Below are 12,654 nucleotides of genomic sequence, written 5' to 3'. Positions count from 1 at the left end.
AAACACTGGCTGTAACAGAGAAAAGGGCACAACAAAAACTGTGCTAGTGAACACTGCTGAGGGGAGGTGATGCTGCAGGGAAGAGAGATCTGATGAGCCAAGGTGGTGGTGTTGATTCCCTTTGGTACTCAGAGCAATACAGAGGAATTTATGTGATGAACTTAGTTCAGTTTTTCATCTATCAGAAGCAAATGTTTATTCTCCTCTAAAGTCTCCTAATTACTCACTTAGTAATGTCAACCCTAGAATAGCATTGTCGTTAATGGCAGTGTTTTGTAAGTGTCAGACAAAAATCTGCGTGTATTGGGGTGGGGGATGGAAGGAGGAGGAAAAATAATTGAGAATGTTGTTGTCAGCTGAGATGAAGGCGTCTATTATCAGTCTCTCAACACTGGCAGATGTGCAGAAGGAAGTAAATGGATATTGATTACATTTGGGTCCTCATATGATTCATGTGTTCCTCTTGGGTAGTAACAAATCAGTCTAAAATTCACCTAATGTATGCAGCAGCATTTGCTCCTTTGATAGACCCTCCTGTTGTCTGTTTTCGTAGGGTTGGGGCTCTAGATTGCCTTTAACAAGCTCGTGTCCTTGCACGTGCACATGTTAACCACCTGCTACAGTGTTCAGGGCTCTTGTTTCTCCCAGTTTCATTCTTTTTTTTTTTTTTTTTTTTTTTTTTTTTTTTTTTTTTTTTTTTTTTTTTTTTTTTTTTTTTTTTTTTTTTTTTTTTTTGCTATTGTGCTTGCTTCCTCTGCCTCATCAAGAGGTTGGTGGACCCTGAGTGCTGTTGCAGTTTTTTGATGCCTTCCAGTGGCAGATGCTTAGCTGTATATAAACACACTCCAGTGCTCTGCTCAGCTCACCTGTGAGCTTGCCCTGGGGCATGGTTCAGTGTTTCCTGGCTTTCAGCTGGTGAGAGATCTTCTCCCAAGGACAGCAGCCTTGTGACAGCTGACAGATGGACTTGCTACGGAGTTCTAGTGAAAGCACTAGTCTAAATCTGACTAGAAATAGCAGGTCTGATGATCTGGGTGTCAGGCTCAGAGTTACATACAACTCCAAGTTTTTTTTTAAATTATGCTTGTGGTTTTGCTTCCCAGGCTAGACTTAATACTGCATTAAGAGATTTAGCTTCCCTTCTCACATTCCTTCTATTTTTCCCGAGTGAAATGTTTGATGTTACTCCTCTCTTTCAGTGACATGTAGCATGGGAGGAATGTGCAGGGTGTCTCCACTCGCACAGGTCTTTGCTCAGAACTTCACAAAAGTGCTGCTATTATGAGTGCCTGTGTAATTTCGGTGTTGGCTTCTGCTTGAGAAGATCAGTGCCACAGCACTGCAATGAAGTTTTAAAAGTTTGAAGTTTTCTGTCACATCCACTCCCCCCTTTCTGCTGGCTCACACAGATCAGGGATGATCTGAGAGCTCGCTACCCAACTGCAGAAGGGATCTGGGTTCTATAAGAAACTTCTTATGAGCTTGCTAATCAGCTCTAAATTTCACCCAGTTTTCTGTGGATGGTGTTTATTATTGCTTAGCACCACAGGAATCCTGAACTGTTTAATCAGGCAAGACTGTCCTGAAATAAATGAGCCTTTTGAGTGACTTAAATTTTATTTCTTCCATCCAGTGGTGATGGCAGTTTGATTTTTTTTGGCCCCATAAAGACAGTACAGATTATGTGCTGCTTACCCCTGTGATGTCCCAAAGTTCCCTTTTTAAAATGTTCTGGTAATATTACAGTGCTCATAAAATGAGTAAGATTTCAGTGCTGTCTTTATATTAAATGTTAATGCATTTCATTTTATTGCAGCCCCTCGAGTGACACAGTTGGGAGGAAACTCCTGTGAAATTACTTGGGAAATGGTCCCACCCATGAAGGGAGATCCTGTTGGTTATGTTCTACAGGTACTGGTTGGAAGAGAATCGGAATACAAGCAGGTAGGGAAATGGTCTGGGTTTGATATTGCTAAATTGATGTCATAATGGAAATGGTTTTGAAAAATTGCTGTGCTGCTTCTTTGTATTTGGTGATGTGTCAGGTGCACTTTGGTAAAGGCTGAGTCAAAATTAAGGGCTGTAATAGGTTGTTTGTTCCCCTAAGAGAGTATATAGAACATCATTATCTTGTTGGAGTGATTTGCACTCTCTCTGTAGTCAATCACTATTTTTAACTGAACTAACCTTTGAGAAGTTACAGTTCTCTCCACCCAGGCTTGCTTCTGAGCTTACTGGTGTTAACCATCCCATCTGAAGATGAGATGAAGTAGGTAGATTAATTCCTCCTTCCCTAAGCCCATTATAAGATCCTCTGTCAAGGATTGCAGTCAAGTGCACAGCTTGAAAGTGGTTTGTTCATCTGCCCCATTCCTGTCTGAGGTTTCAAGGCACAAGTGTGTAACTGCTGTGTATCCTTCCTGGCACTGTGGAAACAAAGGGAATGAACTACAGCTCATCCTTCTTTTCTTGCCTGTCTTCATTAGAGCTCACAAGTGGACACTTCCCCAGAGCAGCAGTTCAGAACAGCTCATTCACAGCTAGACCTTTTGTTTCATCTGTCACACCTCTCTGACTGTGTGATTTGTAGTGCCCTTCATCTGTGCCCTATCTTGTTTCCTGTCCTTTCTTTCATTGTCACGAGGATTTCAATTAAGTCCAACTTAGGGAATGAGATATGCTAAACCTTAAATTAAACCCTTAAAAGTATGCATAAGGTAGTGCTTTATTTGCAACTGTGTCTTTGTTCCTCTTCAGCCTGGTTTTGAGTGTTACTGTGAATTAATGAATTATCAAAAATAAAAATGCTGGACAATTAGTAGGGGTGGTAAAAGTTCAGAAACCTGAGTTGTTTTTGTCAGGAAATGTTTTTGGTACTGGTGTAGATAATAAAACCTCTGTGTACTGCCTTGGCCTCGTAATGTCAGTGGCAAAGTCACCTTGGTGTAACCTCCACATACAGCTTTATTAAACATAGGTCCAGTGTTTAAAATATTCTGGATATCCTTGGGGGAGAAAAAAAAAAAAACAACCCAGCAGTAAAGGAAATAAAATGTACTTTCAGGGTCTTAATTTCTCATGAGGCATGAACCTGATGAGGGGTTTTTGCATGAGTTGTCACAAGTAACTCACTGGCAGAAGCTGCTGGCTGGGATGCTCAAAGCTGCCACTGTAGTTGTGTAGTTGGGCTGCCTGATACCCAGTCATGGCAAAGAGGGAGAGTTCACTGTTTCACCTTCTCACAGATCAGTTTTGCCCATCCAAATGTTTCATTTTCATCACGAATGTGGGTGGTGCCTCAGCACTGGGGCACATCACTGACTGTCCATGGGCTGAGCTGCAGAGGCTGTGAGCACGCTCTGAGCTCCTGTTTTGTGCAGAGGAGGTAAAATATATAAATATCTCTGAGTGATTTTTCTGGTTTATACATTTTACTTTACCTCTGGCATGCCTGTGATCACCTGCTACTATTTAACTAAAATGTAGTGTGATTGATATGTTCATTAGTGTTAGTGATATGTTAATTACCTTTGAAGTGCAAGTCCTAAATTTATTTTTAAATAAAATTTGTTCCCTGCAAGTGACATATGTATTTTGCATATGTATCTCAAGGGGCATATTATATTAGAAACGTTTTGCAAATTGTTTTGAAGGGTTGCACAAATGAAAAATAATTGTAGATTTTCAGGCCGTTAGTGGAAATAAGGGAATGAAAGGAAGCTATTCCTTCCTCTGCTGCAGCATTGGCCACTGACATGCTTTTGGGTAAACCTGTAGTTTCCCTCTAGACCATTTCCCTTGTACCCCAATGTTTACAGCCCTCCACAGCCCAAAAGCTGCTGGTTTTCCACCTTGCAGAGGTGATATCAAGTACTGAGAAGCCCATTTTCTCAGAGTGGGACTATAACCATCCCTGCCCTCCCCTGGGAAAACGTTATTCATAAATATTTCTCTGCTGAGAATTGCCTGAAGAACTGGATTTGCAGGAACTAAACAGATAACATTTTAGCTCCCTGAGAAGTGTATTTAAAGAAATTCTAAACTGCTCCTTTTCCTGTTTCTCACGTGACATGTTCCTTTTTGTGTATTTGTATGCTTTATCTGTTCAGATAATTTTAAAGAAGCAATGGCATACAATTCTTTTTAGGAAATCAAATCTTCCTTGTTTATGAATCAGGATGTAAACCTCAGCAGATTCCAGGAATCAGTGCCCTGGATTTGTTTTTCTCTTTCATGCACCTTTATCTAGCACAGCTTAGTCAGAATTTAGCTTCAAAGTGTGTTAAATAAGTATTCTTAGTTTTAATTTGGAGTTTGGGGAGTGGGCTGGGCTGGGCTGTGCAGCAGGAGCTGGAGCTGGGAATAGCGGTTGCAATGCCCAGCAGCCTAAGGTTTAGTTTCCCAGCTGAGCAGCTCTGGGGCTGGAATCACCCAGGAGCCAGCTCCTCATCAGAACTGACCATGGGAAATGAGAGCTGAGCTTTTTAAAGCTTCCTTAGCCTTAAATTGTCTGCCAGTGAGGCACTCTGTTCAGGAGACAAGGCTGTCCACACAACTCTGAAGGGCTTTATGAGCATCTCAGCAGTGGAGTGAGTGAAGCTGATGTTGAGTTTGGATGAAATAATAAGCCAGTTTCTTTAAGAGAAATCTGTCAGGTGACTTTAGAAGAAGTCAAAGTGGACACGCTTCCAACATAGATTGAATCCCATCCCTCCAAGTGTTCAAGGCAAGATTGGACAGGGCTTGGAGCAACCCGGTCTAGTGAGGGTGTCCCTGCCCATGGCAGGGGGTTGGGACTAGGTGGTCCTTGAAATCCCTTTCAACTCAAACCATTCTATGATTATTTGTCTTCTTATCACCATACAAAATAGGCTTTTATTAATTATTAAATACTCTGGTCATTGCAGCGGGATGCAACAACCAGATAAGATTATCTTACACTTTCCAATGTGTTGCTTATAGAGCAATTATGGCTGTCATTGCTATTATTTGGAAAAGATGGAGGGAGGGTTGGAATTATTTAATGAGATCAGTGAAACTGAGAAACACTTGCCTGCAGGAATTCTCTGGTCTGTTTAGCTTGGATCAGTAGGATCAAATGCCATAAGAGGCTTCAGCAGCAGTTTATTACTTGTGATGATATTTTCATTGAGGGAGCCAGGCAAAAAGCTCATCACATTTTTATTGTATTCTCAAGTGCCTAAACAGACAAGCTGTTTTTAGGAACTGAAAGTGATAAATTGGATAGGCACTTCACTTTGGCTTGTTGACCACCAGAGCATAATGTGCTACATATAAAATACTATGCTGCTTTATAGAGTTATATTTTTGGTCATGTTTGTTTGGCAGATTTAAAGACCTTATTTGTAATTGTCAATTTTTTTTATTCTGATGTGTGTGTGAAGTCCATTCATGGAGCGTAACAGGGTTCACAACCAAACGTGTCTGTGCTGAGGGCACCCTGTCGTGGCTCCGGGGTGCTGCTGCAGTTGGTGACAGAGGACAGAGAGGCTGCTGTCAGAGGTGGATGACAATTAGGCACAACAATTTGTCTCTTGTTACTGAGAAAGGACATAGGTCCACTGGTGCTAAGTACTCATCAAACCACTGGAAGCAGGGCAGTTTCCACCACCTTCCCAGCACTAATGCGGGGAATGTTTTGTCTTTCTCATCAGTGAATATTAATTCGTGTATTTTATGTACTTTCAACTATATTTCAAACTTCCCTTAAAGGTGCACTCTTCTCTCACTTGGCTGTCTGGCCTTCTTCTGAGAAGTGCTGTTGAGTAGCCCAAGTGAATTTGGTCATAAGTGCTTGTTAGACTGTAATGAAGATACAGGTCTTTGATTTAGCCAAACTTGGCCTCCAGTTACGCTGGTATTCACCACCTTCACAGAACAAAACAAGTGAAAAACCAATTAACTGGAAAGCATTTTTTCAGTGCAAAGACAGGGTGTGTACATTCCATCCCTAGTACTGGTTAAATGCAATTTATCGAGGTTAGATTTTAATTTTTTTTTTTTTTTTATTAAATGTCATTATTTGTATTTCACTGGGTTTTTATTTTGGTTTAAAGTCGTCATATTGGTTGCAAAGTCTTATTTATTGGCAGAGGCAATTAGAGCTTCTCTTATTGTATGTTTGGAAATGAAGTTAATAATTACATATTCAGGAATAAACTAAGAATTGACCACCTACAAGGTGCAGCGCTGGTGATGGAGTAGGTGGAGGACAGTTGCCCTCAGAGGGTGGGTGGGTGTTAGAAATGGAGTTGCCGTGGGAAAAGAGTGGCAGAGATGTTCTTGGGCCGAGTTGTTCTTTGCAAATAGACATTCCAACCCTCACATTATTTCTGTGGACTGCTACAGCACTTTCAGTTTTGTTTTCCCTGCACTTGCTTTAACTTACTGACTCATTGGCTTGGGAAAGACAAAGACAGCAAGAAAGGCAGCAGTGCATGGGAGTGGCTACTCACAGGGATTTATGGTAGGAATTTGTTGTATTCCTATCACTTGACCTAGAGGGAAATTCCTGAAGATACTGAGGGCACTTGAGGTTCTTAAGTGACATTAATTTAAACATTGTTTCTTGATCTGTGCCTGGGGACAAGAAACATGACCCAGCTAGAGGACCCAGAGTCACCATCATTCGAAATGTATTAGGAAAAGCTGCAAAAGTTTAAAAGGAATGGGGAGAACAAATGAAAGAAAAACCTTTTTTTTTTTGCCCCAGACCTTCTCAAGAAATCAGTGACTGGCTGTTTAACCAAGGGATGAGTCTCAGGGACCAGCAGGGCAGGAAAGCTGGGCTCCTTAAGCAGTGTTTAGCTGAGCAGGTCTCTTTCCTCTTCTTTTCTTGCTCCAGACTAATGCACAGGAAGTCCTTCATGGGCTCAGGTCTGATTTCCCACTTGCTACCGTCTTCTAAGATGAGTTCTTGCCTCTGGGAGGGTAGAGATGCTCTCAGCCTTCTGCTCCTGCAGTGGGGAGAAGGGAAATGGTAAATGAGCAGAGGAAGAAGCATCTGAAGGTCAGCATAGTTTTTTTCCCAGCAGACACAGGCGCTTTATGACATTTTTCATTTCATCAAATACCAGTTTCAAGAACCCTCTGTTAATATGAATAATTTGTTTTCAGAGTTTATGAATGTTTCCAGTGGTTTTTTTTTCCATTTAAGTCACAAAAATGTCTCAGATATTCAGTTCTGTCTCCTTTTCATACTATGACTTGTGCTCTGAGTCATGATGTACCTACGTTTGATTAACCTAAATATGTGATGGGTTTGGATTAGTAAAGAACCAAATAAAATGCAATCAAGAGGAGCTTTTCCATACCTTAATAATATTTTATTATTTCCACCATTCTGAAAGTGTAATTTGTGGCAAGATTGCTGTTTATTGAGAGAAACATGAGGGGAAATACATTAAAATAATATCTATAAGCAATTTTACAATTACACATTGAAGGACTTGCAATAAACTTCTTTGCAGGTTTTCTTTCTTTTGGGGCCAGACATGATTATTAACTCTTAGACATGTTTTAGGCATAAAATCACATTTTAGGAGTACAGAAATATGTTTTATTACCACACCCACAAAAGATGAGTGTGCCTTATGATTGATGTGTTGTCTGAAGTGTTGTCTGTCCCTGTGTTCACTGATCCTGTGGAACACTCTGTATTGCGATCTCTCACACAGTCCTCCACATGCCTCTGTTTTTCCAAAGCCTGCACTGACCCAGTGAATTTTCCTCCCCCTTGAGAGCTCCCCGAGTGTTTCCTTAGAGACTTGACTGAACTTCCTGGCTCACGTCCTTGCAAAACCTCACGTTTTTAAATTGTTTGACGCTACGGAGGTAGGAGCTCGTCTCGCTCTGCGTGTCTGACCGGGCTCCCTGTTCTCTTTTGAAGGTGTACAAGGGAGAAGAGACCACATTCCACATCTCAGGCCTTCAAGTCAACACAGACTATCGGTTTCGCGTCTGCGTCTGCCGCCGGTGCTTGGATACCTCACAGGAGCTCAGTGGACCTTTCAGCCCCTCCGTTGCCTTCGCGCTCCAGCGGAACGATATCATGCTCGCGGGAGAAATGGGAAGCACGGATGACCCCAAGATGAAGAGCATGATTCCTACTGATGAACAGTTTGCAGCCCTCATCGTCCTCGGCTTCGCGAGTTTGTCCATCATATTCGCCTGTATATTACAATACTTCTTTATGAAGTAGAGAATTCAGTGGAAGTTTTGAGATACAGATTTAACTAATGCTACGCATTATAATCCACACATTTATTCAGATATTCCTTGTGGTTTTGTTTTGGTTTTTTTTTTTTTTTTTTTTAAATCCTTTTGTTCTACCATGCATTTTATATACTTCTCTTGTTTTTACAGTTCTAGCTTGAAGAAAGATAAATCAGTGTTTTGATGCACCTTTTTGAAATTCAAAACTAGGAAGTGGTCAAACTGGAGAAACAAGCAAACCAGATACCAAAAGCAAGATCTTTTTTTTATTATTATTATTTTTTACCTTCACAATTTCTAAATTGTCACCAATTTGCCTTTTCAACGTCGTTTTGGGTTTTTTCACTGAAGTTCGTACGGTCTCTTATTTTATCTTACTATTTAGGACATTTTAATCATGAGTCACTTTTTCGTCTCTTCTTTTTCCTCCTAAACATTAGTCACAAGTGTGTATAGTGGTAAGACTAGAATACAGTGTTAGTCAAGTACCAGTTTTTCCTTGAACAGTATTAGCAATGTTGCCTAAGAATTATTCACTACATTTGCCCCAGTTTTTCAAGATAAAACCTAAGTTGTTGTTTTAACTGTTTAGTGCATTTAAATTGGAACGGAATCCTGCAGTCAAAACTTTTTAAATTATCTGTTATTTTTACAATTACAACACTATAAACTGCCTGTATAAGAAATCAAATAAGCAAACTGAATATAAATTAAGAAGCATTATAGATTTTTTTTTTTTACCATTTTGATTCCTAGCAGTAATTTTAAGAGGGCATTGTGCAATAGTTAGTTATTCCCATGTTCAGCTATTTAAAAGCTGCTTTAACTTGTCTGTTTGTCACTGTATATAACTACTCCTAATCTAATACTAGATATTATTCTATTATGTTCAGCCTGATTTATATGATTCAAGCTGGTGACAGCTTACTGCCTCTACTGAATTAGATGAGATTTACACTCAATGGAAGCAAGCTTCACTGTCAGTTGATCTTTTATTATTTTTTTTTTTTTTTTGGAGGGGTATCCATTTTATGGAACTTTCTTGGAGGTATCAGAAATCACATCTGTTCATTTTAAATACCTTAAATGGGTGTCTATGCTGTTCTTACCACGGGGCTAATTCAGATAACTTGGTACCTGGAAAAACTGAGAGGAGAGTCCTGCAGAGGAATGGTCCCTGCTCTGATGGCAGTGTCCCCCCTCCTGCCTGCCCCTTCCCAGGCACATTTTAATCCATCGAGACACTAGATTTTTAACTCTTGAGTCATGGGGTTATTTATATTAAGTCAACATTGTGCGAGTACCTCAGGGACATAAATGAGCTGGAGGTGCAAATAGATTCCAAAAGGGTGCAACAGACACAGTGTATTTCCCTGCCTTTCGTTTTTGTATATTTTTGCTACTTGGTTTTGCTTTTGTCCTAGCTTTTTTATGTGCTCTGTCTCCATCGTCTAAGATTCAGTGTCCTGTACTAGCATTATATTCCCTTAACCAAAGTAATGGGGAAAAAACAACATTATTTTTGTTTTTAGGTTTATTTATACTATATACTGCATACAGTACTTTAAATACCAATTACAGTGCAATCTTTTTATTTATTGTAAGAAAATAAAAAATAAAAAGTGTACTTATGTACTAATCCCCCTCCCCACCCACCCTGTAGCATGTTACATTTTGTCTGTTTTATACTGTTGTACTTTAGGTCAACTTTTTACCTGGCAGCATTCCTAGTATTATTAATCTTCTTACATTTTCTTGTGTTTTTGAAGATGGGAGCATCTAGTACATTAAATGCCAAAAAAACCCCATTATCAGTGATTCAAACGTTTACATGTATCCAAAAACATAATCATCTCTGGAAAGAAAGTGCTAAGATCAATGAATTATTCTGTGTGCCTCTCTAGATGTAGCAAATATTAGAAATGTTCTGTATTTTGTTATTGACTATAATTAGTTTAATTTAGCTTTGAAAACTAATGGCATTGAGCTAAATATATATATTTTTTTGGTTTTTTTGCCAAAGTCATGGCTTGTCAAATTTATTTACATCTTATTTAAATTTATTTGTGATATGAAACTTTGTGACCTTGCATCTGTATTTTGTGAGCAAAGCATATACAGCTGTTTTAAGTGGAGGGGAGAAGAGTGTATTTTTTAAAACGATGAAAAGACCGCTAGTTTGGAAACCCAGAAATTTGAATAGATTCCCTTTTTTTTAATTATTTTTGGAGTATTGTTTGAGCAGTGCTGCTATGAAATCCGAGCTGGACACCTTTCTTAAAAAAAATAATTAAAAAAAAACCCAAACCTGCTTTAATAAAGAAAGGAAAAAAAACCCACCTTGTTTTAGATGAGCAATTTTGAAAGGTTGAAATACAAACAATACTAAAAGCAGTGGGCAGAAGTGTAGGGAAGAGCAATCAGTTACACTCCAAGCATTTCTGTCATTGCTGATTTATTTGGTCCCTTCTGACCACACGAACCAGAAGACCCAGTCCAAGCCTGAGGTTATTGGAGGCCACGCACTGGAGGAGCTGGGACAGGCCCTGGAAGAGTTAATTTGACATAGTCTGCGTATTTTCTGCCATAGGGATTGTCATATGGTTGTCATTCATAGAGTAATGACAAAGTAAAGGATCACAGATGTCAGACCCTCCCCATTGCTGATGCCTTGTCCCTTCCCAAACATCCTCATGCCCTTGATCCAGCAATAGCAGGTGTTGGATCCGACCCCGGGGCTCTCTGCTCTCACAGAAATCATCACCACCAACAAAAGGTAGAATGAAACACTAAATATTTAAAACCCTTAAGGAAGGAGAGAGATGTTTTTATATTGTTCTGCCTTTTTCTTTATGAACTTGAAGTGTTTTCTAATCCTGTTTGTTGGCTCCAGTAGCTCAGTATTCAGTGTCACGATTGAGAAGTGCCCTAACTGAATGTGTATGAACCTTTTCCTTGCACAGTTCTTTAAATTGAAAAAAAATAAAATAAAATGTTTTTACCTCACTATGGGAACATACATTCCAAGCTTTTCAACTTTAAAAAAAAAAAATAATCATAAGTTTTCTTGTATTGTAAATTTTAGACTATTTCATATGCATTATATTAAAACTGCCATATCAATTTTAATGTATAGATTTTGCAAATACTACACTATGTATGTAAGACTTAACTGTATCTGTAGTGTATATGTAATATATTTATGCCCAATAAATGTTTTAATTCTTTCTGATATTACCAGGAGTTACTTTAATTGAACACAGCCCTTTGGGTCTGCATGGGCCGTTTTGGAAGGTCAGTGCTGTTGTGCAGCCTGGAGCAGGGGTGGGAGCCCCAAATTTACCTCAGGATGTTTCTGGTTTGTAATTGGAGTGATTTTGTGTTACTTGTGAAGCGAAAGTTTATAGGAATAATCTTGAAGTCAGGTGTTCTAATAACTTCTTTTAAATACTTTGCATGAAAAATTAAGGATTTATAAAACTATACCTACATTTTTTTCATCTCGTAGTAGTTAAACGCTTGAAATATCAGAGCTTTTAATTTATTATGTACAACAAATGCAATTACTCATAACAAATTAATCTGGTATGTATGCACGGTTCTTACCAAACTCATTAATACTTATTTTTTAAATGTTTTTCTTCCTCAAATCACTGCATAAATGCAAGATTTTATTTGTTTGCTTTTTTAATTACTGCAGTTCGCAACATGAGAGGGGACTTTCCCAGGGAAACACAAGCCTTTTTTTTCACTTGGTTGCTCAGCCTTTTTATTTGAACAGTGCTTGCCAAAACAATCTCTTTAACAAAACCATTTAAATATGTCTATAGAGTAGTAATCAGCCTTTTTGTATCTGAAGAGATCTTTTCTTTTCAGTGGTCCCTGGTTTATTGCCATGGGTGTCTGCAGAGATGCTGGAGGGCAAAGGAGGATTTAGGCATTTGCTGTTTGAGCTCGGAATGTTCCCTTGTGACGTTACCACCCACAGGTTTGTGCAGAGGTGCTGGGTCCCTTTCCCACACCCAGACTAGGCAGAGCTGGGTAAGTAGCACCAACTTTACCCTGGGTTTTGTTTTACAAGAAGGCACAGAGCAAGCGGTAACCCAGCTTGGGCGATACGGTGTTTGCCAGCAGCTCTTGCCTGCTGTCAAGAAAAGTACCAGCTTTGAGAAGTTCTTAAGAGAGAGCAGAGGCTCGTATTTTTGGGGGGCTATTTCTGTGGCCTTCCCAGCAAGCTTTTGGGGTGGTTCAGCAGGGGGATGTTGACCCTGGCACGGTTCGAGCAGTCTCAGGTCCACCCGCAGCATCTCGTGGTCCCCGGGCCGGCGGCTGCCGTTTCTATGGCAGCAGCGATTCTCTGCCCTCGGCAATCGCAGAGCCTGTTCAGAAGCGAGCGGGTGGAATTTGTTTTGCTCTGGT

General features: G+C 39.7%; 1 protein-coding gene across 1 annotated transcript in view; it reads left to right on the top strand.

The window, feature by feature from the left end:
- FNDC3B (fibronectin type III domain containing 3B) overlaps nt 1-11,469 on the top strand; it is a 196,332-nt gene extending 184,863 nt beyond the window's left edge. Inside the window, exons 25-26 of the mRNA XM_027891324.1 lie at nt 1,817-1,944; nt 7,910-11,469. Coding sequence (XP_027747125.1) covers nt 1,817-1,944; nt 7,910-8,221 — 440 coding nt within the window. The 3' untranslated portion in view covers nt 8,222-11,469. The remainder of the gene's footprint in view (nt 1-1,816; nt 1,945-7,909) is intronic.
- Nucleotides 11,470-12,654: the final 1,185 nt, after the last annotated feature.

The sequence above is a fragment of the Empidonax traillii genome, unplaced genomic scaffold, assembly GCF_003031625.1.
Source record: "Empidonax traillii isolate 1590-97213 ecotype Southwest subspecies unplaced genomic scaffold, ASM303162v1 scaffold319:size813200, whole genome shotgun sequence".
NCBI lineage: Eukaryota > Metazoa > Chordata > Aves > Passeriformes > Tyrannidae > Empidonax > Empidonax traillii.
Note: the sequence above shows the minus strand (reverse complement) of the source record. Positions and strands in the feature narration are given on the sequence as shown.